Source organism: Chelonia mydas, chromosome 22 (assembly GCF_015237465.2).
Source record: "Chelonia mydas isolate rCheMyd1 chromosome 22, rCheMyd1.pri.v2, whole genome shotgun sequence".
Classification (NCBI taxonomy): Eukaryota; Metazoa; Chordata; order Testudines; family Cheloniidae; genus Chelonia; species Chelonia mydas.
Window position 1 is genome coordinate 9,573,171 of NC_051262.2, and position 27,787 is coordinate 9,600,957.

At 50.8% G+C, this 27,787-nt stretch overlaps 2 protein-coding genes across 3 annotated transcripts in view; one reads left to right on the top strand and one right to left on the bottom strand.

The window, feature by feature from the left end:
* The window catches only part of NCAPD3 (non-SMC condensin II complex subunit D3), a 49,934-nt gene extending 37,259 nt beyond the window's left edge, over positions 1 to 12,675 (bottom strand). Inside the window, exons 1-4 of one of the 2 annotated variants that reach the window (XM_037882302.2) lie at positions 12,459 to 12,675; positions 2,358 to 2,512; positions 1,579 to 1,741; positions 605 to 789 (exon numbers count right to left, since the gene is read on the bottom strand). In XM_037882302.2, coding sequence (XP_037738230.1) covers positions 605 to 789; positions 1,579 to 1,741; positions 2,358 to 2,512; positions 12,459 to 12,522 — 567 coding nt within the window. In that variant the 5' untranslated portion in view covers positions 12,523 to 12,675. The remainder of the gene's footprint in view (positions 1 to 604; positions 790 to 1,578; positions 1,742 to 2,357; positions 2,513 to 12,458) is intronic. The other variant, XM_037882303.2, reaches the window with a different exon arrangement.
* A 457-nt stretch (positions 12,676 to 13,132) lies between these two features.
* Positions 13,133 to 27,361, top strand: VPS26B (VPS26, retromer complex component B). The gene is made up of 6 exons (XM_007066973.4): positions 13,133 to 14,224; positions 19,052 to 19,208; positions 21,340 to 21,504; positions 22,884 to 23,059; positions 23,277 to 23,419; positions 23,963 to 27,361. The coding sequence occupies exons 1-6, from the start codon at positions 14,002 to 14,004 to the stop codon at positions 24,107 to 24,109; spliced, it is 1,011 nt and encodes a 336-aa protein (XP_007067035.1). The 5' UTR covers positions 13,133 to 14,001; the 3' UTR covers positions 24,110 to 27,361.
* Positions 27,362 to 27,787: the final 426 nt, after the last annotated feature.

Consider the following 27,787-nt stretch of genomic DNA (forward strand, 5'->3'; position numbering starts at 1 on the left):
ACTCTCTTCCACCCTCTTTCATCATGACCCTGCCCTCATGTTCAGATTTCTGATATCCAGTTCAGGACTCAATTAATGTTAACAAATATAACAAAGAAGGTTTTAGAAAAGCTAGAACTTTTCAAGAGGTGCAGTCATGTGCACTTCATAGGAGGCTGCAAGTATTTAGTCCTTAGTCTCCCATCATTAGATTAGTATGGAGATCTGAATACCCTTAGTCCTCTAGTTCTGCTAACATGCAGATCTCTTAAATATACAAAACAGCTACAGGCTGCACTCATGATTAACATCAACATGTTTAAACGCTGCTGAACATGTTAACAATATGCTGAAGAACGGTACGCTTTCTTCTGTCGCAACTCACTCATCATCAAAGAAACTGCCAGCTAACTTTGCATGCCTGGCTTTTCAGAAGTTTGTAATGATGTGCAAAGTAAAAAGAACACAGTTTGATTTCAGAATGCAAGGTTGAGAGAGTAAAGTGCTGGAAGATAAGAGAAGTCTCATTTTGACTTGGAAACTAAATAAGTTTCCTATTGAGTTATGAATTAATAGAGAGCATAAGGGTACTGTATCTGAAGATACTGTATGAACATTATCTTACATCAAAGTTCTCTTTCCTGGTTGGCCTTCCTTTCTTTTTATTTCTTCTTGCTTCAGCCTGAGAGCTTTTAGCATGATCCTTTTTCCTTTTCCTAGTCAATTCACACCCTTGAGGCCAGCTCTTTCTCAGGGTGTGAAGACATTTGTCAAACATCACTTGATGGAACACCTGATGAGCCACGCTGCCTGCCCAGAAACAAAACAGCCGTTTTCAGAACAAAACTACAAATACATGAAAAGCATAAAATTATTCAGCCATCTGCTCCACTTGTTTGCACAATCAGATGGCTAGAACACGAGTGTCATTCTGGTGACTTGAGGTTCAGAAAGTGAAAAATCAGTATTTAAATTAACAAAATTAAATTGCAGGAAGGAGTAAAATCAGCAAAAACATTCTCAGATGGTGCTGATAGAACAGGACAATGAGCCAAACTGGAATCTGCTGTATTATTTAACATAAAACTTTTAACTAGAATGTACATCAGCCTTAAAACACAAAAAGATGCAGCCACAGATTCAGTCTGCTAGAAAACTCTGATTACCTTTTATTTTAATCAGAGCATTTTGCTTTCATGATCAGCCTGATAGCAATAGTGAGCTGAATCCTCTCTATCTACAAAGCAAGTACAGCACAAGCACTGGCAGTACGATCTTCCCCTGGTGAAGTTCAATCTCCATGTCACATTCAGGCCCCTCTGCTAAAACTGCCAATAAGGGGGATAGACTGGTGAAGATGTCTGGCAATTACGACCTGGACTGAGATCATCAAACTGTTTCACATACAACACCAAAGCACTAAGACTATAGCAACTTTCCAGCACTGCACATCCACACAACTCTAGAGGAGAATGGCTCAACAGCCATTACCTATCCAACTTCATGTTCTTATGAACAAGGGACATGTAAAAGCACCGTCCAGACAGCTTGAGTCAAATTAGCCACACTAGCACTAGAAAGGAAGGTCTATCTACTTACCTGGTATTTCAAGCAGTAAGAAGTACAGCCCAGCAGCATGGAGAGCACATAACCGCTGCTGTACAACAGCCTTTTTATTCTGGGCCACTTGGACAAAGTGATACAACACAGCCACAAGAGCATTGGGGGAGAGATTGTTCTCAGCAAAGAGGGTCCAGATACTCTGAGACAAAGCAGAAAACTGATCGTAAGAACTATGGTAAATCTCATATCAATTTCCCCCCACTTGCTACCATGGCCACTCAGATCAAAAAGAACACAAAGGGCTATGATGCTGGTTTGAAGGAAAAACAGGTCATTCACAAGCTAGATTTTTTTTTTTTTTTAAATTCACTGAACCATGCCATTTGGGATAACCAAACTTGTTTAAATTAGAGATTTTCTTTCATGATTTAAAGTAAATGGATGGAGAAGAGATGGTTAGAACAACACTTTCGTTCAGAAGACGCCTAGCCACTACTTAACCATAGAACTCTTTTGTGAACCACACCAGGGCAATACAGTTCCCTGTCAGCTACCATTAACACTTTGAAAAATTGTCCTTCTGTCCACTCCCCACATACGTAGGTTTTTTATTTTAATATCCTTTCTGTGAAACAGCCTGCATCTCAGATATGTATTCTTTGAACACAACTGTATAAAATATCAGTTACTCATTCGGAGGTCAAAATATTTAATTACTAAACTACTACAGAAAGATGGGGAGAGTATGCATAGTAGGAAGATTCAGTGGGTACATCTTTGCCACCAAGTAGAGAGATGGATAATTTCCAACTTACTTCAGTGGTCCCATGGTCCTCGTCAACAAAAGAGTAGAGAGTCTTGTAAAGTTCGCTGAAGGAATCAAGTCCATCCTCTGTGATCCCCTCTTCTATTCTGGAATCCAGAGGCTCTGTCTCAGTGAAATCTAGTTCCCAGACTGTGTCAACCCAGGCTGGGGGAAAAAGATGCAACACACACACACTTATTCAAAAAATATAATAGACTTATATAGAACTTTTCATTCCAAAGCACTTTATAAGTTTGATCTAAAAATATAAACAGGGATCACTTCACTTACCACTGAAGTGTGGCCACTTCTGAGAAGGAATGTGACAGTTTTTTATGAGTATAAAACAGTTTAGGATAGGAGTACTAATACCTGCACTTTGGGCTGGCATTAACAAAACCTTTAGAACAACAATCCTTTAAAGATAAATCTCTCACTTTGACTTATTAAATGTACCTATTTAAACTTCAATCACAAATATAACTTTTTTTTTTATGTGATTTTTTATGAGTTAGGTCAATATTCACAAGGTGACTCCCTTCAGCTAATCAAGAATAAAGTCTTACCCACGCCAAATCCCTTCAGGAAAACCTCAGAAATTGTACAGGCCTTGCACTGTGCAATGAAGTTCAACAATTCTATGTTTTGTTAGCGAACTGGCAAAGGACACTTTCAGAGCAAAGGACCCTTTCCCCAAAACATCCTGCCACAGGCCTCTCCTTGAGGGTCTGTTAACTCAGGAGCCTCAGATGACCGTAGATGTGTCAGTCTCTTTCAATATGTGATTCTGTATCTTAAACCATTTGGAGCTCTATAGGTCTAAAACTTAGCAGCTATTTTTTCTTGTCCCTATGCAGGTTATAAAAAGGTAAAATGCTGTGGTATTCTCCATTACTGAGGTGAAAGGAAACACAATTCACCATCAAAGATCATAAACTATGGGGAACTCAGAAAGAGGTGGAATTTGTCCCAGGCCGGTGCTTGTGAAGGTTCTTTCTGCTATGAGATTCCATTCCCTGTTTTTCTTTTTAGAGGCTCACAGTAATTACAAGAGGACATAAGGATGTACATGTTATTCCTTTATAATAGCTTATTAAGGTACCCATATCTCTGGCACCTGGACAAACATGAAAACAAACAATTTATAATTACCACAATAGGAAGTAACAGTAATCCTCCGTTAACTAATCATCAGGAAAGAAATCAGATAGTAGGGGTAAAAAAAGGACAATGCCTTAGATCACTGAAATGTAGGGCTGGAAGGGACCCTGAGAAGTCATCAAGTCCATTTCCCAGCACAGAGGAAGAACCAAGTATACACAGACCATCCCTGACAGGTGCCTGTCCAAATTGTTCTTTAAAACCTCCGAAGATGGGGGTTCCACAACCTCCTTTGGAAGCCTATTCTAGAGTTTAACTACCCTTTAGTCAGTTAGAAAGTTTTTCCTAACATCTAATCTAAATCGTCCTTGCTGCAGATTAAACCCATTATTTCTTGTCCTGTCTTCAGTGGACATGGAGAAAAACTGATCATAGTCCTCTTCATAACAGGCCTTAACATACTTGAAGACTGTTATCGAGTTCTCCTTGGTCTTCTTTTTTCAAGCCTAAACATGTCCAATTTTTTAACCTTTCCTCATATGCCAGGTTTCCTAAACGTTTTTAATCATTTTGTTGCTCTTCTCTGGACGGTTCGTCTTTCTCTTGCTCCTAATGTATTGAAAGAACCTCTTTTTATTGCCTTTTATCTCCCTTGCTAGATGTAACTCATTTTATGCTTTAGGCTTTCTGATTTTGTCCCTACATGCTTGTGCTATTTTTTTGTACTCCTCCTTAGCAATTATGCCATGTTTCCACTTTTTGTAGGGATTCCCTTTTGATTTCCAGGTCATTAAAGAGTTCCTGAGAGAGCCATATTGTTCTCTTATTATTCCTCCTATCTTTGTTTCGCATTCAGATAGTTTGTAGTTGTGCTTTTCAGTTACTGGGTAATTATTTCACCTAGGTATCATCTTCACACTCAAAATGTTCTCCATGTTCCTGACATTCTTGGGAGTGTGGCTTTTCAAACTACAAGTGACAGTCCAAATAGACTTTTAAAGACAGTAAAATAAAGACGATATAATTCAGACTGGCGGGATGAAAATCTGATCTCTCCTCCATCTTTACAATAGTTTGCAAAGACTAATTTATTTTTTTCCTCTTTAAAAAATAACAATGCCAGAGTACTCTCAATTAGGTGCAGTATTATGCATTGCCTGCACTAAATTATTGTGCAGTGTTGCCGAGCACTGTTAAACAGCTGCCATACCACAGGCTGTAGCTGGCTGTGTTTCAATGCTGGGAAAAGTAATACCTGTATATATGTCAAAATACAAACTTAGATGTAGCTATTTATATGATTTTTGACAGATAAAAATGCTGCTTATCCCCAAGTACCATTTGACATTTTTATTTACTTAAATTATTGTACTAGCAAGAAACCAAGAGAAAAACCACAGATGTTAATAATTATTTATTAAAATTGAATGCAGAAATTGAGATTATTATACATTTCAAACCATAAATTTGAGAATTACATTTCATATTAGTTTCTTATTGACAAAAAATTAATAGCAATAGCGTGTGGAAGTTACATACAACTCTGAGATATGTGTGTGTGTATATATATATATACACACACACACACATATCTGAATTGCTGTTGCTGAACATTTCAGCAAGAATGTCAGTTCAAAATTTGGCTCAATTTTTGCATTTGTCTTATTTATTTATTTAAACACAAAGCCCAAAATCAACAAAATTATTTTTACACTCCCACCCCCACCCCTAAGTTTTGCTCTAGCATTCTTATGGAAATTTTCAGCAAGTGCAAATTAGAATCACACAGCCCAGGGGTGGGCAAACTATGGCCCAAAGGCCACATCGAGCCCTCGAGCTCCTGCTGGGGAGCAGGGTCTGGGACTTGCCCAGCTCCCATGCTCCAGCCGGGGAGTGGGCTCGGGGGCCGCTCTGCATGCGCATGCCGCAGATCTGGGCAGCTCCCAGAAGCAGTGACAAGTTCTCCCTATGGCTCCTATGCTTAAGGGCAGCCAGGGGGCTCTGTGTGCTGCCCCCACCCCAAGCACCGCCCCCACAACTCCCATTGGCTGGGAACTGTGGCCAATGGGAGCTCCAGGGGTGGCACTTGCAGACCGGGCAGCGTGCAGAACCCCCTGGCCGGGCCTCCATGTAGGAGCTGGAGCGGAGACATGCTGCTGCTTCCTGGAGCTGCTTGAGGTACGTACCGCCCACAGCCTGCACCCCTGAGCCCCTCCCGCCCCAGCCCAGAGCCCCCTCCCGCCCTCATCCCCAACCCCACACCCCCTCCTGCACCCCAACCCCAATTTTGTCAGCATTCATGGCCTTCCATACAATTTCCATACCCAGATGTGGCCCTCGGGCCAAAAAGTTTGCCTACCCCTGACATACCGTATTGGACAGATATGCAACTTCTTCTGCTGTCTACTACTGACAATTATGTCAATAAGAAACTATTCTCAAGTTGCATCCAATGAAGTGAGCTGTAGCTCCCGAAAGCTTATGCTCAAATACATTTGTTAATCTCTAAGGTGCCACAAGTCCTCCTTTTCTTTTTGTGAATACAGACTAACACGGCTGCTACTCTGAAACCTATTCTCAAGTAGCATCTTATAAACTCTAACAGAGTTTTCCAAACAAAAATGTATATAAATAGAAAAGGAGTACTTGTGACACCTTAGAGACTAACAAATTTATTTGAACATAAGCTTTCGGGATCTACAGCTCACTTCATCCGATGCATTCAGTGGAAAATACAGTGGGGAGATTTATATACCTAGAGAACATGAAACAATGAGTGTTACCATACACACTGTAACGAGAGTGATCACTTAAGGTGAGCTATTACCAGCAGGGGGCAGGGGGAAACCTTTTGCAGCGATAATCAAGATGGGCCATTTCCAGCAGTTGACAAGAACGTCTGAGCTATCTTCGAGATACCACTGACTTCCTGAGGAAACTACAATCCATCGGTGATCTTCCTGAAAACACCATCCTGGCCACTATGGATGTAGAAGCCCTCTACACCAACATTCCACACAAAGATGGACTACAAGCCGTCAGGAACAGTATCCCCGTTAATGTCACGGCAAACCTGGTGGCTGAACTTTGTCCTCACCCATAACTATTTCACATTTGGGGACAACGTATACCTTCAAATCAGCGGCACTGCTATGGGTACCCGCATGGCCCCACAGTATGCCAACATTTTTATGGCTGACTTAGAACAACGCTTCTTCAGCTCTCGTCCCTCAATGCCCCTACTGTACTTGCGCTACATTGATGACATCTTCATCATCTGGACCCATTGAAAAGAAACCCTTGAGGAATTCCACCATCATTTCAACAATTTCCATCCCACCATCAACCTCAGCCTGGACCAGTCCACACAAGAGATCCACTTCCTGGACACTACGGTATTAATAAGCGATGGTCAAATAAACACCACCCTATACCGGAAACCTACTGACCGCTATTCCTACCTACATGCCTCCAGCTTTCATCCATACCACAGCACACGATCCATCGTCTACAGCCAAGCTCTACGATACAACCGCATTTGCTCCAACCCCTCAAACAGAGAGACACACCTACAAGATCTCTATCAAGCATTCTTACAACTACAATACCCACCTGCTGAAGTGAAGAAACAGATTGACAGAGCCAGAAGACTACCCAGAAGTCACCTACTACAGGACAGGCCCAACAAAGAAAGTAACAGAATGCCACTTACCATCACCTTCAGCCCCCAACTAAAACCTCTCCAACGCATCATCAAGGATCTACAACCTATCCTGAAGGACGACCCATCACTCTCACAGATCTTGGGAGACAGGCCAGTCCTTGCTTACAGACAGCCCCCCAACCTGAAGCAAATACTCACCAGCAACCACACACCACACAACAGAACCACTAACCCGGGAACCTATCCTTGCAACAAAGCCCATTGCCAACTGTGTCCACATATCTATTCAGGAGACACCATCATAGGGCCTAATCACATCAGCCACACTATCAGAGGCTCATTCACATGCACATCTACCAATGTGATATATGCCATCATGTGCCAGCAATGCCCCTCTGCCATGTACACTGGTCAAATTGGACAGCCTCTACATAAAAGAATAAATGGACACAAATCAGATGTCAAGAATTATAACATTCAAAAACCAGTGGGAGAACACTTCAATCTCTTTGGTCACTTGATTACAGACCTAAAAGTGGCAATTCTTCAACAAAAAAACTTCAAAAACAGACTCCAAGGAGAGACTGCTGAATTGGAATTAATTTGCAAACTGGATACAATTAACTTTGGCTTGAATAGAGACTGGGAGTGGATGGGTCATTACACAAAGTAAAACTATTTCCCCATGTTTATTCCCCCTCCCGCACTGTTCCTCAGACATTCTTGTTAACTGCTGGAAATGGCTCACCTTGATTATCACTACAAAAGGTCCCCCCCTCCTCCTGCTGGTAATAGCTCACCTTAAGTGATCACTCTCCTTACAGTCTGTATGGTAACACCCATTGTTTCATGTTCTCTAGGTATATAAATCTCCCCACTGTATTTTCCACTGAATGCATCAGATGAAGTGAGCTCAAGCTCACGAAAGCTTATGCTCCAATAAATCTGTTAGTCTCTAAGGTGCCACAAGTCCTCCTTTTCTTTTTGCAAATACAGACTAACAGGGCTGCTACTCTGAAACCTATAAATAGAAGCAGCTGCTAAAAGAAATAAATATCCCCCTACTGTTTTTGAAAACTACACATTCTGCAAGCTTCTGAAATAGAAAACAATGAAACCGGAAACAAAGAAAAGTTAAATCAGACAGCTCAACTGATCTATGAATCAGAGCAGCTTTCTATTATCCACAGAAGAGATGCAGCCCAGTTTTAATATCCACGGCATTATTAATAACTAGCAAACTACAGCAGAACGGTGGCAAACTGGACAACAGGGGGCCGCTGAATACAGTGATTTCTGACAATGGAGAAGATGCTCAGTGCAACTGACAAAGGGCGAGATCCCAGATTCGGGAAACAGGCAATGACAGATAATCCAGGTGGGGGCGGCTCTGGTTTTAAACCCTGAGCTCCCCACGAAGCAGGCCAATAGCACTGGAGCTATTCCACAGAGGGGCACGGAGAGGAGCAGCGATGTTCAGGGCAGCTCAGGGAGTAGAATCCAGGAGTCCTGGCTCCCACACCAACCTGTTCCAGGATCCCACAGACACTCCCCAGGCCCGAACACCACACAACTTCCCAGGCCAGCCTCTCAGTCCACTCCCTTTGGAGATGGGGCTCTTGTTGGGTAGGAGATAGAAACAGAGGAGAACTCAGGAACCCTCCCTCACCCTAAGCCCCAGGCATTGCGGACGGAGGAAGCAGTGACCACCCCAGCCCCCTAAAGCCCCTTCATCCTTCAGCCCCTGGAACCTCAGAACGCCCCCCCCCGCCCCTCCCAGCCCCCCTCCTCGTTCTCCTCCCCCCCCGCCTCTCCCAGCCCCCCTCCTCGCCCAGTTCTCCTCCCCCCCCGCCTCTCCCAGCCCCCCGCTCTCGTCCAGTTCTCCTCCCCCCCCCCCCCCCTCTCCCAGCCCCCGCCTCGTCCCTCCTCCCCCCCCCCTCCCCCCCCCCGCCCGTCCAGCCCTCCCCCCCCGCCTCTCCCAGCCCCCCCGCCTCGTCTTCTCCTCCACCCCCGCCTCTCCCAGCCCCCCGCCTCCTCCAGTTCTCCTCCCCCCCCGCCTCTCCCAGCCCCCCGCCTCCTCCAGTTCTCCTCCCCCCCCGCCTCTCCCAGCCCCGCCCTCCCCCCCCGCCTCCTCCAGCTCCTCCCCCCCCGCCTCTCCCAGCCCCCCGCCTCCTCCAGTTCTCCTCCCCCCCCGCCTCTCCCAGCCCCCCGCCTCCTCCATTCTCTCCCCCCGCCTCTCCCAGCCCCCCCCCCGCCTCGTCCAGTTCTCCTCCCCCCCGCCTCTCCCAGCCCCCCCCGCTCGTCCAGTTCTCCTCCCCCCCCCTCTCCCAGCCCCGCCTCCTCCCAGTTCTCCTCCCCCCCCCGCCTCTCCAGCCCCCCGCCTCCTCCAGTTCTCCTCCCCCCCCGCCTCTCCCAGCCCCCCGCCTCCTCCAGTTCTCCTCCCCCCCCCGCCTCTCCCAGCCCCCCTCGTCCATTTCTCCTCCCCCCCCCCCCCTATCCCAGCCCCCCGCCTCGTCCAGTTTCCTCCCCCCCCGCCTCTCCCAGCCCCCCCTCGTCCAGTTCTCCTCCCCCCCCGCCTCTCCCAGCCCCCCGCCTCGTCCATTCTCCTCCCCCCCCCGCCTCTCCCCGCCCCCCGCCTCGTCCAGTTCTCCTCCCCCCCCCGCCTCTCCCACCGCCCCCCCCTCGCCCAGTTCTCCTCCCCCCCGCCTCTCCCAGCCCCCCCTCCTCGCCCAGTTCTCCTCCCCCCCGCCTCTCCAGCCCCCCTCCTCGCCCAGTTCTCCTCCCCCCCCGCCTCTCCCAGCCCCCTCCTCGCCCAGTTTCCTCCTCCCCCGCCTCTCCCACCCCTCCTCGCCCGTTCTCCTCCCCCCCCGCCTCTCCCACCCCCCTCCTCGCCAGTTCTCCTCCCCCCCCCGCCTCTCCCAGCCCCCCTCCTCGCCCAGTTCTCCTCCCCCCCGCCTCTCCCAGCCCCCCTCCTCGCCCAGTTCTCCTCCCCCCCCCCTCTCCCAGCCCCCCTCCTCGCCCAGTTCTCCTCCCCCCCCGCCTCTCCAGCCCCCCTCCTCGCCCAGTTCTCCTCCTCCCCCCCGCCTCTCCCAGCCCCCTCCTCGCCCAGTTCTCCTCCCCCCCCGCCTCTCCAGCCCCCCTCCTCGCCCAGTTCTCCTCCCCCCCGCCTCTCCAGCCCCCCTCCTCGCCCAGTTTCTCCTCCCCCCCCGCCTCTCCCAGCCCCCCTCCTCGCCCAGTTCTCCTCCCCCCCCGCCTCTCCCAGCCCCCCTCCTCGCCCAGTTCTCCTCCCCCCCCGCCTCCCAGCCCCCCCCTCGCCCAGTTCTCCTCCCCCCCGCCTCTCCCAGCCCCCCTCCTCGCCCAGTTCTCCTCCCCCCCCCGCCTCTCCCAGCCCCCTCCTCGCCCAGTTCTCCTCCCCCCCGCCTCTCCCAGCCCCCCGCCTCGCCCAGTTCTCCTCCCCCCCCGCCTCTCCCACCCCCCGCCTCGTCCAGTTCTCCTCCCCCCCGCCTCTCCCAGCCCCCCGCCTCGTCCAGTTCTCCTCCCCCCCCGCCTCTCCAGTTCCCTCCCCCCCCGCCTCTCCCAGCCCCCCGCCTCGTCCAGTTCTCTCTCCCCCCCCGCCTCTCCAGCCCCCCGCCTCGTCCAGTTCTCCTCCCCCCCCCGCCTCTCCCCGCCCCCCGCCTCGTCCAGTTCTCCTCCCCCCCCGCCTCTCCCAGCCCCCCGCCTCGTCCAGTTCTCCTCCCCCCCCGCCTCTCCCAGCCCCCCGCCTCGTCCAGTTCTCCTCCCCCCCCGCCTCTCCCGCCCCCCGCCTCGTCCAGTTTCTCCTCCCCCCCCGCCTCTCCCAGCCCCCGCCTCGTCCAGTTCTCCTCCCCCCCGCCTCTCCCAGCCCCCGCCTCGTCCCAGTTTCTCCTCCCCCCCCGCCTCTCCCAGCCCCCGCCCTCGTCCAGTTCTCCTCCCCCCCCGCCTCTCCCACCCCCCGCTCTTTCCCCCCCCCCCCCGCCTCTCCCAGTTTCCCTCCCCCCCGCCTCTCCCAGCCCCCCCCTCGTCCAGTTCTCCTCCCCCCCCGCCTCTCCCAGCCCCCTCCTCGCCAGTTCTCCCCCCCCCGCCTCTCCCAGCCCCCCTCCTCGCCCAGTTCTCCTCCCCCCCCCGCCTCTCCCAGCCCCCCTCCTCGCCCAGTTCTCCTCCCCCCCCCGCCTCTCCCAGCCCCCCTCCTCGCCCATTCTCCTCCCCCCCCGCCTCTCCCAGCCCCCCGCCTCGCCAGTTCTCCTCCCCCCCGCCTCTCCCAGCCCCCGCCTCGTCCATTTCTCCTCCCCCCCCCGCCTCTCCCAGCCCCCCGCCTCGTCCAGTTCTCCTCCCCCCCCGCCTCTCCCAGCCCCCCGCCTCGTCCAGTTCTCCTCCCCCCCCGCCTCTCCCAGCCCCCGCCTCCTCCAGTTCTCCTCCCCCCCCCGTCCAGTTTCTCCTCCCCCCCTCCCTCCTCCCAGCCCCCCGCCTCGTCCAGTTCTCCTCCTCCCCCCCCGCCTCTCCCAGCCCCCCGCCTCGTCCAGTTTCTCTCCCCCCCCGCCTCTCCCAGCCCCCCCCTCGTCCAGGTTCTCCTCCCCCCCCGCCTCTCCCAGCCCCCCTCCTCGCCCAGTTCTCCCCCCCCCCCTCTCCCAGCCCCCCTCCTCGCCCAGTTCTCCTCCCCCCCCCCGCCTCTCCCACCCCTCCTCGCCCAGTTCTCCTCCCCCCCCGCCTCTCCCAGCCCCCCTCCTCGCCCATTCTCCTCCCCCCCCCGCCTCTCCCAGCCCCCCGCCTCGCCCAGTTCTCCTCCCCCCCCCCCTCTCCCAGCCCCCCGCCTCGTCCAGTTTCTCCTCCCCCCCCGCCTCTCCCAGCCCCCCGCCTCGTCCAGTTCTCCTCCCCCCCCGCCTCTCCCAGCCCCCCGCCTCGTCCAGTTCTCCTCCCCCCCCCGCCTCTCTCCCAGCCCCCCGCCTCCTCCAGTTCTCCTCCCCCCCCGTCCAGTTCTCCTCCCCCCCCCCGCCTCTCCCAGCCCCCGCCTCGTCCAGTTCTCCTCCCCCCCCGCCTCTCCCAGCCCCCCGCCTCGTCCAGTTCTCCTCCCCCCCCGCCTCTCCCAGCCCCCCGCCTCGTCCAGTTCTCCTCCCCCCCGCCTCTCCCAGCCCCCCGCGCTCGTCCAGTTCTCCTCCCCCCCCGCCTCTCCCAGCCCCCGCCTCGTCCAGTTCTCCTCCCCCCCCAGCCCCCCTCCTCGCCCAGTTCTCCTCCCCCAGCCCCTCCCCGTAGAAGCCCCTCTTCCTTCAGTCCCCCTCCCCTGAAGGTCTCCCCGGCAGCCCCGTGGCCGGGCTCAGGCCTCCCGCCGCTTACCCGCACTGACCGCCCGCAGCCCCCAGCTCGCCAAGCCCCGCAGGGGCGCCTCGGCCGCCACCATCCTGCCTTCCTCGCTCCGGCGCCGCCGGCGCCTTCGAACCCGCCAATCCGCGCTCCGGCCTGGCAGGGACCAATCACCGTCCGCTGTCGGCGGGGGCCGGGGACTGGCTGGCCCGCTGCGCCTGCGCGGGGCGCCCACAGCGGAGCCAATGCGGCGGCGGGCGGAGTGAGCCCCGGAACGGGGAGAGGCGCCTGCGCAATGGGAGGAAGCGAGGCCGGGCCGGGCGGCGCTTGCGCAGTGCGAGGCCCGGCCCTGGAGGACAGCTCGAGCGCAGCTAGTGCCAGCCAGCCGGGGCAGAGCGCGAGCGCGTCTGGGCTGCGGAGCCCCTCGCACCCGGCCCGCAGCGGGGTCCGCATCGTGCGAGCTCCGAGCCCGGCTCCTGCGCCGCGGGGTGACCGCTGCGCTCCGTTCGCCCTGCGGAGACCACGGGGGCTGGGCGCTTGCCAGCAGGGCCTCCCAGAGCATCCCCTTGGCCCCACAGCCGGGGCCCCTCCCCATTTGCACCCCCTTGGCCCCACAGCCGGGGCCCCTCCCCATTTGCACCCCCTTGCCCCCACAGCCGGGGCCCTTCCCCATTTGCACCCCCTTGCCCCCACAGCCGGGGCCCCTCCCCATTTGCACCCCCTTGGCCCCACAGCCGGGGCCCCTCCCCATTTGCACCCCCTTGCCCCCACAGCCGGGGCGCCTCCCCATTTGCACCCCCTTGGCCCCACAGCCGGAGTACTCTCGATACCTTCTCGCTGGGGGGGACCCTCCCAGTTGCACCTCCTTCCCCTAGCAGTGGTGCCCCTGCTGCATTGCACCCCCCCCCACACACACACCCCAAGCGGTAAGTGCTCCCGTTTCGTTACCCAGCACCCCACACCCCTTCCTGAGTAGTGAAGGTAAGAGGCAGCAGACCCTCCACGGGGTGCACTGAATCCCTCGGTCTCCAGCTGCCAAGGGCCCTCCCTTGTAATTCATCTCCGAGCAGCGGCTGCAGACTCCATGGGCGACCTTTATGCTGCAGCCCTTTCCAAAACAGCAGCAGCTCCTTAGGCTGTTTCATCGCCCTTTTAAGCAGCTTTCTAGGCCCTCTCTTGGTTGCATTGGACCACCCTTCTCTAACTTCCCTTCCTAAGCAACAGGAGCCCTCTAGCGCTCTGAGGTTACTCTATCCCCGTCCCCCAGAAATATATATTCCTCTAGTGCCTTTGAGCTGTATTGAACTCTCTTCCATCCTGAAGTCACACAGCTTGCTAGGATTGAACCTCACCAAGATCCTTTAGCATTACAGTCTTCATCCCTAAAATTGGATTACATCCACTTTCCTTATCTGGGTTTCTGTACTGCATCCATTGCCATCGTATTTGAGCCCCTTGAAGAAAACAAAATTCTCAAACGTTGCCACTCTTCCAGCGCTCCCTGGAGTAGTACACCCCATTCCCCACAGCAACCCCATTAGCCCTCTGGGATTGTCCCTCCCTCCCCAGCAGTGAGATGAGCTTCTTTGGGTTTGGGCAGAGTGCAGAGTTGGAGCTGGTGCTGAGCGATGCGGAGAGCAGGCGCAGGGCTGAGCACAAGACTGAAGAGGGCAAGAAGGAGAAATATTTCCTTTTCTACGATGGAGAGACAGTATCAGGTCGGGTCACCCTCACCCTCAAGCACCCAAACAAGCGGCTGGAGCACCAAGGTATCAAGGTGGAGTTCATTGGACAAATTGGTGAGCGGGGAATGTGGGGGTGTGAGTATTGCATGGTGTATTGCCAAGGACTTTAATTGGGAGGGGGGAGGGGAGGGGTACTTTGTACCAGCATGGCGGAGTGGGTTGGGCTCACAGCTTCCTAAAGCTTGCTTGCAACACATTCATCCGCCTGCCATCCTGTAGTGATTCCTCGGGTTGGAGTCTGATTGCTCTTTCCCTTCTGAAATTAAAAATGAAACCCCTTCAGTGAGGGCAGCAATACATAGCAGTGCACTGAATGGAGTTTTATTTATTTGTTTTGCATGGCTAATTCCTCCAGGTTGCAAAAAGAAAAGGAGTACTAGTGGCACCTTAGAGACGAACCAATTTATTAGTCTGCTACTCTGAATCCTCCAGGTGGAATATACTTAAATGTTAACACTGGCAAGGTTCTGTCTCCCATTAGCCTAGGAAATGGGAATGTAGTTACAGTGCATCCTGTTCTTGGAAATTGGGTTATGATCCCCAGCGTCTTGTAATTACGCTGAAAAGTCCCTTGATTATCAGAAATTATTTTAAATCCCCTTTTAGGTTTGGACAAGCCATGTGTTCTGTACCCTTGAATCTGTGCAGAAGGGAGGTAGTTCCACTCCTTTTTCAGGTCATTGTTCTCTCTCATCCTATTTTCCTGTTTCTGCTCATTCAGTGACCTGAGCTCTGAAATATATAGAGAGAGTTTTTTAATTCAGATTCAAACCTCCAGGGTTGTTGTTAAGTTTTAATATCTTGGCAGCAGCATCCCTTATAGTGTATAAGATGGGTTCTTTATCATGCTCCATCCTTTTTATTAACATGTTGCTACGTCTCTAGCTGCATTTACTGTGCTATTGAGTACATTGTGTGTGATGGGAAGGGCTGCTGTGGGAGGTAATGGTTATACTGAGGGCATGAGGCAACAGACCAGCTGGTGTATGTGCACATTTCAGTTAATGAGCTATGCCCCAGAAGTGAACTACCCTTGTGGGTCAACTTCCTTTTCTTTCAAAGCTTACTGTCCCCAGCTCCATTGATTCTGCTCACCCTGTTGGGGTGGCCAAGCCCCCATATCCACTTGAAGTCATCTGATATCTGAGCTGTTATTCCTGTGATTGCAGTTTGAATTTGGCAATTTTATACTGTGCAAACCCAATTCAGATAAGTGATTCCCTCTCCCCATAACAGGAGGGAAGGTGCTTGCCTTACCCACTATACCATTGATATAAAGAACTAAACATTTTGTGGACTCGTCTGAGTTTGAGTGAAAAGAAGTGATAAACCCTAGAGTAACTTGCACAGGTTTTTGTTCGTTTATTAACTCTGTACCATGCATGTGTGGGGCTTTTCAGACAAGACCTTAAATCCAGGGCCCTGTCTGCTCTAAAAATCTCGGTAGAAGCTGTTCATCTGCACATCAATGTGATCAACATTTTCAACTTGAGATGGATAACATTTCCTTGCAAATCCCTTGGCACAGAAGATTAAATTGATGTTTTTCCTCACCCAGCCCCACCACCTTCACTTCATTTCTCTTCTGATTTTCTCCACTTGCACCACATGTTACACTTCTGGGGTCAGAGAAAGCACATAGCTAATTATATATAAACAGGCCCCATTATCAGAAACTGGATTATAACCTGCCTCTGGGTTTAAAATCTCCAGAGTAAACTCAGCATGAGCTTTACTCTCTGCTCCGCCGCTGACTCGCTGTGCATCATTGGACAGAGACTCCACCCGTCTCATTTCCGCATTTGTAAAATGGGTGCTTAGGTTGTAAACTCTTTGGGGAAGGTGGACTGTTTTTTTGTTCTGTGTTTGTATAGCATCTAGTGCACTAGAGTCTCGGTCCATAACTAGGGCTTCTAGGTGTTATGATATTCCAAAAATAATATTTACCGAGGAGTTTTGAAGACTGATTGATTTGCTCAGGGCTTTGACTTCATGGAGCACTACGTAAGTAGTACGTGTCTATTACAGCTATAAAGAGAGTTTTCATACCCAGACTTGAGGTCCAGGTTGTGCTTGGTTATACTACCTTAAACAAAACAAAAAAAGCCCCAGTAGTCTGAAAGATGGTATAACTGATTGTGCTTCTATAGCACCTTCCATCTCCAAATGCCTCATATTAGGGATTTAGACTCTCAGAGGTGAGGAGATAGGCATTACCCCCATTTTACAGATGGGGATACTGAAGCACCGAGAAGCGGTGTGATTTGTTTAAGATCATAGGGTCTGTGATGGAGCTGGGAATAGAATCCAGGAGTCCTGTGTCTGATTCTCTGGTTAACGTCCAGGACAGTTTCCCCTCTGATGGATGGATAGTGCAGATTCCTTTAAGGACATCAGTCTGTCTGCAGTGACTGTTCTCTGAGATCATCCTAAAAATGGTAGATTTAAAAAAAAGTTAGAATGGAAAACTGTGGCTTTGTTGAACTCAAACTGGGGCTTTTAGTTAGAAAAAACGTTCGACATGCTGATGTCTTTTTAAATATGAAGAATCCTCAATTCCTCCTCTAAAGGTCAAAGTGCCAATCTCAGCCCCTGGGCAGCAGTTGCTGGGAGCCTAGTATGCTGGCAGTCTGTTTTTTCCCAGTTTAAACTCAGTCATTGCTTTTGGCATTGTGCTGTGAGATGAGTCTGTGTCTCTTTGTATGTCACTCCTGCATTCCTTCCCCATCACGTAAAGGAGCATCCCTTCTCTCTCTTTGTGGAGGTGTATTGAATGGAGAGATGCTTTATGATATGATTGTATTACATTAGTGCGCAGAGGATCCAGCCAAGATCAGGGCTTCGTTATGCTAGGTGCTGTACAAACACAGTAGAGATCATTCCAGCCCCAAAGAGCTTCCAGTCTAAAGAGGTAAGGTGGACAAAAGGGTGGACAAGACAAAGCGTTACCGCATATTTGACATCTGGGGAGATTAGACAAACAGTAAGTGACTTGTCCAGGGTCATGCGTTGAATCTGTGACAGAGATGGGAGCTGAACCCAGATCTCCTGAGTCCCAGGCTAGTGCTCTAACGACAAGACCGCCCTTCAGAAAGCCTCTGCAGCAGGGTTCAGTGGACATGTGATCATGTTTGACCTTGTCTTAGCTGTGACCTCAGCTCCAGATTGTAAGAATTAGGGTTGCCCAAATTTTTCCTAACCAAAGGGCTGTACTGGCAACTTTCTGGGAGCACACCATACAGGAAACTGGAGTAGAATGCCTTTACCCTTATGTATAATAGCGAACTGAATACAGGTCCCCTAGTGTGTCACTTTCTGTTATCTTGGATCAAGATGGAAAATTATGTTTGAGGGGCTGTAGTTCCTATGGGCCACTTTATATTAAAGATGGTCACTTGGTCACGGCTATGCTTGGAGAACTGGTGGAACAATTGGGAGGGCACAGGAAAATGTCTGCCTTTTCATCTGCAGCTGGTTTGAGCAACTCTTCCACATAGACCCTTGTTCCCTAACATTTCCCTGGCCAGCCATGTAGCCATCATAGAACCACCAGCTCAGCTTTACCCCTTGAAGATGTGTTCTCTGCGTGGTCATATGCTGTGTGCTGGCACAGTGTGGAACTCAATGGACTTCTTAACCTTTTTTTGTTCCCTGGAGCTAACGGGGCTACCTCTGCGCTCACTGCTGCTTAAACTTTCTTTGAGAGACATGAGCAATGATAGATGGAAGCCTCCTAGCCCCACACTTCTGCTTTGTCTCTGCTTCCCCATTTTGGGGAAGTTTTGGGGCTTTGTTTTTTTACTGGTTAGAAGTCCAGTGCCTTGACCTTGAAGGTGCGGATCTGCAGGAAGTGATGAAAGAAGGGATGGCACTAGCTGCTGATTTGCTCTGTGATGGTTCCTTGTCTTTGCAGGTAATCTGGATATATTAACCTTGATTACACTGACCCACGTAGATGTTCTGGTTTGTTTTTATAGGTAGGGGTAAGTGAGTAAAGCTGAAGAGACATCATGGGAATCTCCGTTCCTGCTTTCTTTGTCTACTCTCTCTTTACCTGCTTTCATGGGAGTGGAATATTTGCTGACCTACTCAGCTGTTTTTGACACCAGTCTATCCTGTTCCCTTACCCGTGGGTTGGATATTTTGCATGAGCTCATGGGATATCTTATTTCTTCTCTACTTGTACAATGGAGGATGACGCTTTTTGAGGATCCTCAAGCAATTTACAGATACTAATGTAGCAAAGTAACCCTCCAGGGGATGCGTAGCTGACCCCATTTTACTGATGGGGGTGGGGGGGAAGTAGCATACGGAAGAGGGAAGTATTGAGGATGTCACAATAAATTAGTGGCAGAACCAAGAATGGAACCCAGGAGTCTAGATTTGCTAAATCGAACCATTAAGAGAGCACTCCTTCCGTTGTATTGGACTCTATCATGCGCTTGACAGAGGAGAATGTAAGCCACTGTGTGAACATGGGCTGTCCAGTGAGGGGAACAGCACTGCTGATTTCTAGGGTGAACAAACCAATCTGCAAAATCGGGTTCTCGTTTTTATTGGCACTTCAAAATGAGCTTGGGCCCGTGATGGGTCAAGGACCTAACTGTGCAGCTCTACTTCTTTAGACCCTGGCTCGCTCCTCTCACTGTGTATCTGGCCCAATTGGGGCTGGATGAAGCATGGCCCTTTGTGTTTGAACCTCAGGATTTCCAGGGAGACCTTCTCTCTCTGGGAAGTGGAGGAGAAGGGATAGAACAGGGAAGAGGCTTTGTAGGGGACTGGTTCCTTTCTGCCATGCCCATTTCCTGCAGTTCTTCTCCCAAAGCTGACCTACTCAGGGAAGAGCGAGCAGCACTGCTTAACCGAGTATTCTCTTCCTAGAGCTCTACTATGACCGGGGAAACCACCATGAATTTGTCTCTCTAGTGAAGGACCTGGCCCGTCCTGGTGAGTTCACCCAGTCACAGACATTCGACTTTGAATTCACGCATGTGGAAAAACCGTACGAGTCCTACACGGGGCAGAATGTGAAGTTACGGTGAGTCTCCTCCCGCTGTCGGGTTTCTCCCGGTCCCAAGATTCAGCCATCTCCCTGTGCATTAATTTTCATGCAGTGTCTTTCTAGTAAGAGAGACAGTACCAGGTACCCCAAATGAACACACACCAACAGATAGTACAGCAACACAAGGGTGTAATGCCTGTGTCTAAGAGTCGAATTGGGAAGAATAGATAGAACTACAATCTACCTTAGATATAATAAGGAACAACTGAAAATCCAGTAGGGAACTGTCAACTTTGACAGTGTGATAACATAGGGCTAGTCTACACTGGCAGCGTTAAAGCTTTAACGTGGCTTGTGTAGTCTCGGCAGAGCTCTCCCAGTGCTCTTAAAAAAAAAAAACCCACCTCCATGAGGGGCGTAGCTCCCAGCGCTGGTGCACTGTCTACACTGGTGCTTTACAGCGCCGAAACTTGCTGCGCTCAGGGTTTTTTTTTTTTTCCACACCCCTGAGCGAGCAAGTTGCAGCGTTGTAAAGGGCCAGTGTAGATAAGCCCATAGACTAGGGCCATGGGATATGGGTCTTGCCTTTGAAATCCGTGGGAAATCAGAGCTGAGGAGTGTTAATTGTTTAAAAGGGGCATGTCACTGAAAAGTGATTGAACTGTTGTTAAACTAACCATTTTCTATCATTTTAAAACAAGCTGACAGTAACTTCTAAAATCTGATTTCCCAGGCATTCCAGCCTGAGCTGTTTCCCCCACAGCAGGGAGGAAGTACTGATAAAATGCTATTCCCAGCTGAGAGGGGCACCACACTCCCAGTTAACCTTGCAGAGAGAACAGAGCAGTGATGATAATTTCTAAAGGTTGTTGAAGAAATTAATTTCTAATCTGTATCTTGCTAGTAAATAAACAGTTATCTTATGCCTGTGTCACTAGACTCTCCCTTTTAAACTGAATTGTGGCCCTTCATGTGTGTGCATGTGTCTTGAGCCCCTCAAGCTGCTGTTTGTGTGGGGGTCACAGTATAGTCCCATTTCATGTTTAAACATTAGGCCATGGGGGTGGATTGACAGTTCAGATACTGTGTGTGGGATGCCTAGAAAATCTGTGGAAAATCTACCAACTCCTGTGAACGCCACACATTTGAAAAGGGAGGTCTCGACCCTTTTTGTCGTTCCTCTTTCTCCCCCCTCTTCAAAAATCCACGCTTCTCTCCCTGGCTTCCCCTCCGTTCCTCCAGTCTGCAGCTACTTCTTGATAGCTCTTGTCTGTGCTGCAACTGCAGTTGTGCCCGCCAGCCGAAGGCTCTGTGCCTCTGATCCCTGGCCGAAATGGAACATTTGGTTCTCAACGCCTGTGCCGATGGAATGCAGCACTGTCTTGGGACAGCATGTCAAGCGCTGAGTGCAGTTCCAGCAGCTGTGCAGCGAGCTCAGTAGTAAAATGCAGCCTGTCGTGGCTTCTCTTGTGCATGTGGATCACGCTTGAATTGCTCCTTTTTTTTTTCTTTTTTCTTCTTGTTTAAAAAATAAGGGAAAGCAAAGTCTCTTCTGATTCCCAAACGCTTCCAATTTATTTGGCAATAAAACAGCAATGTCTGGTCATTTGCTTCAGTCTCCAGCAGAGTCAGTTAAATGTGTTTCAATAGTCCTGTAATCGGGCCTGCTTATTTTAATCGTGGCTTAGATGCAAAGAAATGCCTTGCTGACTTGCTGTGTTTCACAAATTGCAAATCCTATTTCAGATTTGGGCTGTAAAGATATGCTGTCACCTTGAAATCTAGTCAACGAGTCAAATGCGGGGGCTGCATTTAAGAGGGCTGGATAATTTTATGATCGATATTTAGTTACCTAGGTGGTGATTAGTGTACTCACGTCTCATGCTTTAGGGCAATAAGCCATAGGGTTCAGGCTGGAACGTCTCCCCTGTGTACAGCAGCGTACAATTGCTCAGGTGCACTACAAAGGACTTTCACCCTTCTCCTAAACCATCAGGTATTGTCCGCTACAGGAGGCAGATTACTGGACTGGATGGACCAGGTGGTCTGGGCGGCTCCATCAAAGCCCATGTTCCTCTCTCCTCCACTCTAACACCTCCCTCCATGGCTTTTGCACCCTTTGAGGTAGTCTGCAAGGGTTCTAATGGATGAGGTGTTCCCCTTGCAGGTATTTCCTCCGAGCGACCGTCAGCCGCAGATTAAATGATGTGGTGAAGGAGATGGACATTGTCGTGCACACACTCAGCACCTACCCAGAGCTCAATTCCTCTATCAAAATGGAGGTGGGAATTGAGGATTGCCTGCACATCGAGTTTGAGTATAACAAATCCAAGTAAGTATCCTGAGAACGGCTGCTGAGTAGAACTCCCTGCATGAGAGGATGCAGTCTGCTAGGTAGGCCGGGTGGGACTCTTAGGGCATGTCTCCACTGCACCCAAAAAAAAAAAAATACCCCACAGCTGGCTCATGCCAGCTGACTCAAGCTCGTGGGGCTGTTTCATTGCAGTGCAGACTTCCAGGCTCAGGCTGCAACTCTGGGACCCTTAACTTGACTAGATATGCAGAGGCAGCTCCTGTTGTAAACTTTAGGTGGGGCCCTGTAATTTATCTTAGCTCTCCCTGTTCCCTGTTGTGGATGGCAGGCTGTTGATTGACGTGCTGGGACTGTTCCTGCTTTAGATCTCTCCCCTCTCACCACCACCCTGGAATGTGCTTTATCCAGACGGAGGCATCTGCACCCACATACTGAGGGAGGTGCATAGAATTAGGATGAAAGTGGGTTTATTTTACTCAGATTGAGAACTCCCATTGTTCTGAGTCCCGGGTGGCCCAATGGCACAGCTTCTGCTGTATGCCAGAATGGTGTGATTAAATGTGGGACTATGTGGCTATTAACTCAGGAACAGAAGTTGGAAATTACCAGTTTAGGCTACATCTAGTCCAGGGGTGGCCAATCTGAGCCTGAGAAGGAGCCAGAATTTACCAATATACATTGCCAAAGAGCCACAGTAATCCATCAGCAGCTCCCCCAGCACTTCCTGTCCGCCGGCAGCCCTGCCGATCAGCACCTCCCCCTCCCTCCCCGTGCCTTCTGCACACCACAATCAGCTGTTTCGCAGTGTACAGGAGGCTCTGGGAGGGAGGGGGGAGGAGCAAGTGTACAGCAGGCTTGGGGCGGGGGGGCGCGGCGCGGGAAGGAGCCGGGGCCTTGGGGTAAGGGGTGGAGTGAGGGCGGGGCCTGGGGTTGAACATTGGAAAGTCGGCACCTGTAACTCCAGCCCCAGAGTTAGCACCTCTGCAAGAAGCCGCATGCAGCTCCAGAGCCACAGGTGGGCCACCCCGATCTAGTCCATCCTTCCCACCCAGTCTTGGAGCATCCTCCTGCAGGGTGTTGTTTTAAATTACCTAAGCAGTTGCCGCTGGGAGACTTGGATCTTGTTGCTGGGAAGTTCTTATGAATGTCCAGCCTAAGATGTCATCTCATCCAGTAATTCCACTCAGACTTGCTGATGCCCAGAGAATTGAGCATAAATGCAAAGTTACTGCTTGGAGCAGCCCAGAACGCATGGCTGGGGTGCCCATGGACTCTGAAGTGTGCCCTGAGGAGAATGGGGAAGTGTCTGACAGGCACATTCCAGCTTGTCAACTTGTTTCCTGCTCTGTTGTGCAGAGACCAAAACTGATCTTGGCTGTCTTACCTATCCTCTCAAGGTACCACTTAAAAGATGTGATTGTTGGAAAAATCTACTTCCTGTTGGTGCGGATCAAGATCAAACACATGGAGATAGATATCATCAAGAGAGAGACAACAGGGACCGGCCCCAATGTTTACCACGAGAATGACACAATAGCTAAATATGAGATCATGGATGGGGCACCTGTTAGAGGTGAGAAGGGGTGGGGAACCATTTACATTCCTCTCCTATAATCTTTGGAGGTCCAGAGCTTGTTTTGCACCATTAATTTTTGCTGGAATGTGGGACCTACTGTGAGTCCCATAAAGTTGTCATCTATCTTCAACTGAGTGCCTGTTTTGTATTGGGCCGGTGCTGTCCTTGTAAGATTTGAATCAGTATGTTGTGCCTACGCTCATGCCTTTTGCAGGGGAGTCCATTCCAATCCGACTCTTCCTGGCGGGCTATGAGCTGACGCCCACTATGAGGGACATCAATAAGAAGTTCTCGGTGCGTTATTACCTCAACCTGGTGCTGATCGATGAAGAAGAAAGGCGCTATTTCAAACAGCAGGTGAGAAAGGGTGGGACTTTGCCGTGCGGTGGAGTGCTGCTTCAGGCACTCCATTATAACTCGCAAGAGAAGAATGTGGGGCAGCCTGGCTGGTGATGTGGGGGAAGATGCTCCTCACTGGGTACCCACTGGAGCCAGATCATTTGGGGGGTGGGTAGAGGATGCACCTGTCTATCTGGGTCTGTTAGGGATGCTCCTCGGAGAGGGCTTATCTACCGTAATCCCCCTATCAATTCTCTGCGCTGCATTAACCGTGGCACATGTCGCCCCACATACTGGGACAGACCTGGCAGCTAGTGGCTGCCTCTGAGGAGTGGTACCATCCAGCCTTCCAGAGGTGTGCACTGCCTGGGCCCCTCTCTTGAAGCTGGAATGGCCTTTCCCAGCTGAGAGATGGAGAGTGGAATAGGCCAGCATATGGGGATGGATGCAAGTTACTGCTCTGGCAGCTTAGGCAGACGTTCAGACCTATGAGTACATCCTGGGTGGGGCCAGCGTAGCCGCTGCATGTCCTAACGGGTCCTGCTGTCTGCGTTCTGACAGGAAGTGGTGCTATGGCGGAAAGGAGACATTGTGAGGAAGAGCATGTCCCACCAGGCAGCCATTGCCTCTCAGCGGTTTGAGGGGACATCCTCCCATGCTGAGGCCACGACCCCCACCCAGCCTGCAGAAAACAACAGCCGGCAGTGAAGGGCCCTGTGGAGCGAGGCTGCTGCAGAACCCAAGTGACCAGGGCCGGCAGCAGCAACGAGGGGAAAAGAAAACATTTCACCAGAGACTTATGAAAATCAGTATCAGTTTTTTGACTTAATTCTGATCTTCGAAGGACCAGTCGGGTGGGGTGGGGGCAATGTAAGCTACAGCAACCACGGCACAAAGTTGAACGTACCTCAGTGCTCCCGAACCTCCTACGTTCCTCTGGGATCAGCTGCTTTTATACGTGCAGGGGCCATTGGGCTGCCTGGCTTTCCCGTTGCCATGAGACCCCTTCAGCATGGCAGTGGGGAGGCGGGAGGGGGAAGGGGAAATTTTGATGCTCCTCCTCGGCGGTAGGTATGTCCCTTTGGGCATGTAGGAAGGCATTTTGCTGCCATCAAGAAGCCCTCGTGAGGTGAGTGGGAGGAGGGAGCCCGATGAAGCATTTCAGCTGGAAGGCGGGAGTGTGCATGTGTGGAGTTTAAGCTTGAGGTGTAGTGTGCTTGATGGTCCCCCCCCACCCCCCGTGCTGTTCCTGGAGTCTCTGCTGCAAATCGTTATATAACTAGTTGAATCAGCCCTGTGAATAGCAGAGCCAGGTTGTGCAGCGTAGCAGATGATGCTGCCTTTGTGTCCTTGCCTTGGGAGCTCATGGATGCAGCGTCTCAGAGGGCAGGAGGTTTGGTTAACATTTAAAAATGCAGATAGCAGCTGTCTGTGGAATTGACAGGCATATGGATACTGTATAGGGCAGATGAGGTATGGGTGAGCTAGCGGAGCTGCTAGGCAGAGAGTCTGGGAGGAAACTGTCCAGTGAAAGAGAGCGCACAGAGCCTTGATAGTCTCGCCTCCAGGTCAGGCTGTAGTTTGTAATCCATGCTGTATGACCTAGCCATGCTGGGCCCTGGGAAGCTTGTGTCTGCTGGAGATAGAAGAGAGTGTAATAGCAGAGCAGTTGTACAGATTCCACATGCTGTGGTGGGAAGCAGTTGCAGTCAGGTCTCTCTAGGAATTGTACAAGGAAAAGCCTTGCGGTGTGAGAGAGAGCAACAGCAGTGCAGTGGCCTGTGCAGCCTCTGAAGTGCTGCTGTAAGTGATGGACTGTTTCCCTTCTGGCTTTCTCCTTGTTTCCAATTTATCTGAATGAAACTCTGCTTTCTCTGGCCCTAGGATTCACCCCAATGGTGCTGTGGTTAAACCTCATGGGGACTTCCCTGATTGGCTGAAAATTATCTGAAAGAGCAGCAGCGTGGGACAGGAGGGGACACGGGGGTGTTCTTTAAATGCACCTGTATGTAAAAGGCTTGAAGGTTACCCCCTGGGCACCTGGAATGAGCTATTAATATTCCTGGCAAATGGGACACCTTTGTTTAAGGAGCTACTGGCCTGTATGTGCTGCTAAGTGAAGCAAAATGGCAGGGTGGCTGGCAAAACTTTCTGCTTCCATACAGTCAGTTCTTGGTCAGTTGGGCCTGATGAGAACAGTAGTGGTGGTGTCTTTGGACATGAAGCTATCAGGACCTGAGCATGGGATGTCTTTCACTCAAAATAAACTCCATTTAATCTTTTGAGTTAAGTGGGATCATGAGAATGTACCCAGAAGGGATTCAGTCTTCCTTTAAAGTTCAGAGATGGTCTTTTAGACTTGACTGATGGGATTTGGATGTTCTTCATCCTTTTTAGATCCCTTTCTAGGAAGCAGGTAATAAAACCTCCAACCAGCATATGGAGACAGAAACCTGAACTAAACCAAGACATCACTCCCTCTAACGGGAGCGGTACTGATGGTTTTCCTGATGTTCCGCCAGGCTTGCTTCTGATTCTGGAATTTCCTCTGGTTGGATGTAGGGCTGTTCTCTGGCTGCTGGGAAGTTAAAGCATCTTCTGCAATGCTTGTCTCTGTGAGAGACAGTGCCCTGGTGCCTGTAGTGACGGTGGGGTCTGGGTGGGAGGGGGGTGGTGTTTGCGTAGTAAGAAAGCTGCTGTAGTTCAGTGATAAATGTGTTTTCTGCTTGCCAAACTAAGTTTTATTTTCACTCAGTCACATGTAGGGCTATGGTTCTTAACCTAGACGGAGAGTCCTGCTTCATCCCAGGGGATGTTAATTGCCTCTTCTTGCTGTGAACACTAGTGTCACACCATGTTCTGCACTGTCGTAGTGAGGATGTGTGGCTTACCCTGCCTCTGTATGTGAGAGATCCCTGCTGTGGACTGGAACAGCAGTCTCCTCCCTCTGACCGAAGCACACTCATATTAAAGGCAGCTGCTTTGTTACATCATGTGTAGGGGTAGTGGTGTGCTTTGGGCCTTATGTAGCCAATGAACGTGGACCCTACTTCTGCTCTGCTTCTGCCCCATTGAGAGGGATCCAGGTGTGCCATAGCAATGCACAATCATTTGAAAACAGGTAAGGCTCCCTTTAGGAGACAGTCCAGGTAACAGATGGTATCTGCGGGGCTGAGCCTAGCCCAGCTGCACCCTGACCCACTCTCTCCTTTGCCTCATCTCAAAACAGCCATCCTGAAATCCCTTTGTGCTTGAATACTTCTCTTGGTTGTAGTATGTTGGTGTTAAGAAGCCCAGGGGGTGAACACATCTCTGCATTAGGTGAGTGGTGAAACAGGATCAGTGATGGACCTGAGGAGATTGCCTAAAGATGGAAATCCCCCTCTCCCCAAGATTCTCAGACAGCATTTGCTTGTCACTCTGAGAGGGATTAGTCAGAAACGGTGCATGAGCCAAAATGTTTCCTTTTGTTAACTTTTTTGCACCTCTGTGTCCCCCATCATAGGACTAGGCTTGAGAGTCACCCCTCCCCACCTTTTTACCTTCTCTGATTAGATGATTCAACCTGCTTTCTATTATGCCCTATGTTTGGGGGTGATGATACCTGCCCCATCTATACTGATTGGCTCTTGAGAGGAGAGATATGAACCTTCAACTCCAAGCCCCGACAGAAAAGAAAAAGCCAACTGTTTAATAAGAAGAGCGGGGAGCTATTGTGGCTTTTGCAGTGCACCCCCTGCTGGGTTGTTTTATCTTGTGCTGTGGGTGTCCCCTCCCCTCCAAGCAGCTTCTCACGGGGTGGAGGGGTGCATCGGCACTGAACCAAGCAGTGTGACTTGTAATTTAGCTCCTGCAGTGTTTACATGTTTCTTAATTCATCTTTTCAGTGGCTGTACTTTAAAATTTGTTTGTTTGCCTCTTGGATTAAAAGGGGCCATTCTAGGCTTTCAGATGCCGTGCGTTCGTTTGTCTGGCTTGTTTTACGTTGCAGGTCCAAACTGTCCTGCCCGGCTGGGCGCTCAGCAGGCACCTGAGGAAGGGAGAACGCAGCCTTTTTCCTCACGGTGCTGCCTCCAAGGGCATGGCGCAGCCGTGCTTCTTACTGGGGAAAGCTAACTGGCCCCCCTTTAAGCCATGTTAAGTGCACCCGGAGTCGTGCTGATGGGTGACTTCTATGGCTACTCCATTCCAGTGGGTGGGTTTTTTTCTCCTTTTACCAGGACCTAGAGCAAGCTCAGGAAGCGAACTTGGCTGTGAACACTAGCTCAGCACAAGGATTCAACCACAGCCCACATCATTCGGTCCTACAGGCGACAGTATTAAAAACTTGACATCAGGTCTTGCGCTCTCCCTGCAGGCTGCTTTGCTGAATGTGGTATCCTTGCT

Excerpts from the sequence above, each read along its gene's own strand:
- VPS26B (XM_007066973.4), top strand. The coding sequence starts at position 14,002 with ATGAGCTTCTTTGGGTTTGGGCAGAGTGCAGAGTTGGAGCTGGTGCTG. Across the intron at positions 21,505-22,883 it reads TTTGAGTATAACAAATCCAA|GTACCACTTAAAAGATGTGA; the intron begins GTAAGTATCCTG and ends TATCCTCTCAAG. Across the intron at positions 23,420-23,962 it reads GGCGCTATTTCAAACAGCAG|GAAGTGGTGCTATGGCGGAA; the intron begins GTGAGAAAGGGT and ends GCGTTCTGACAG.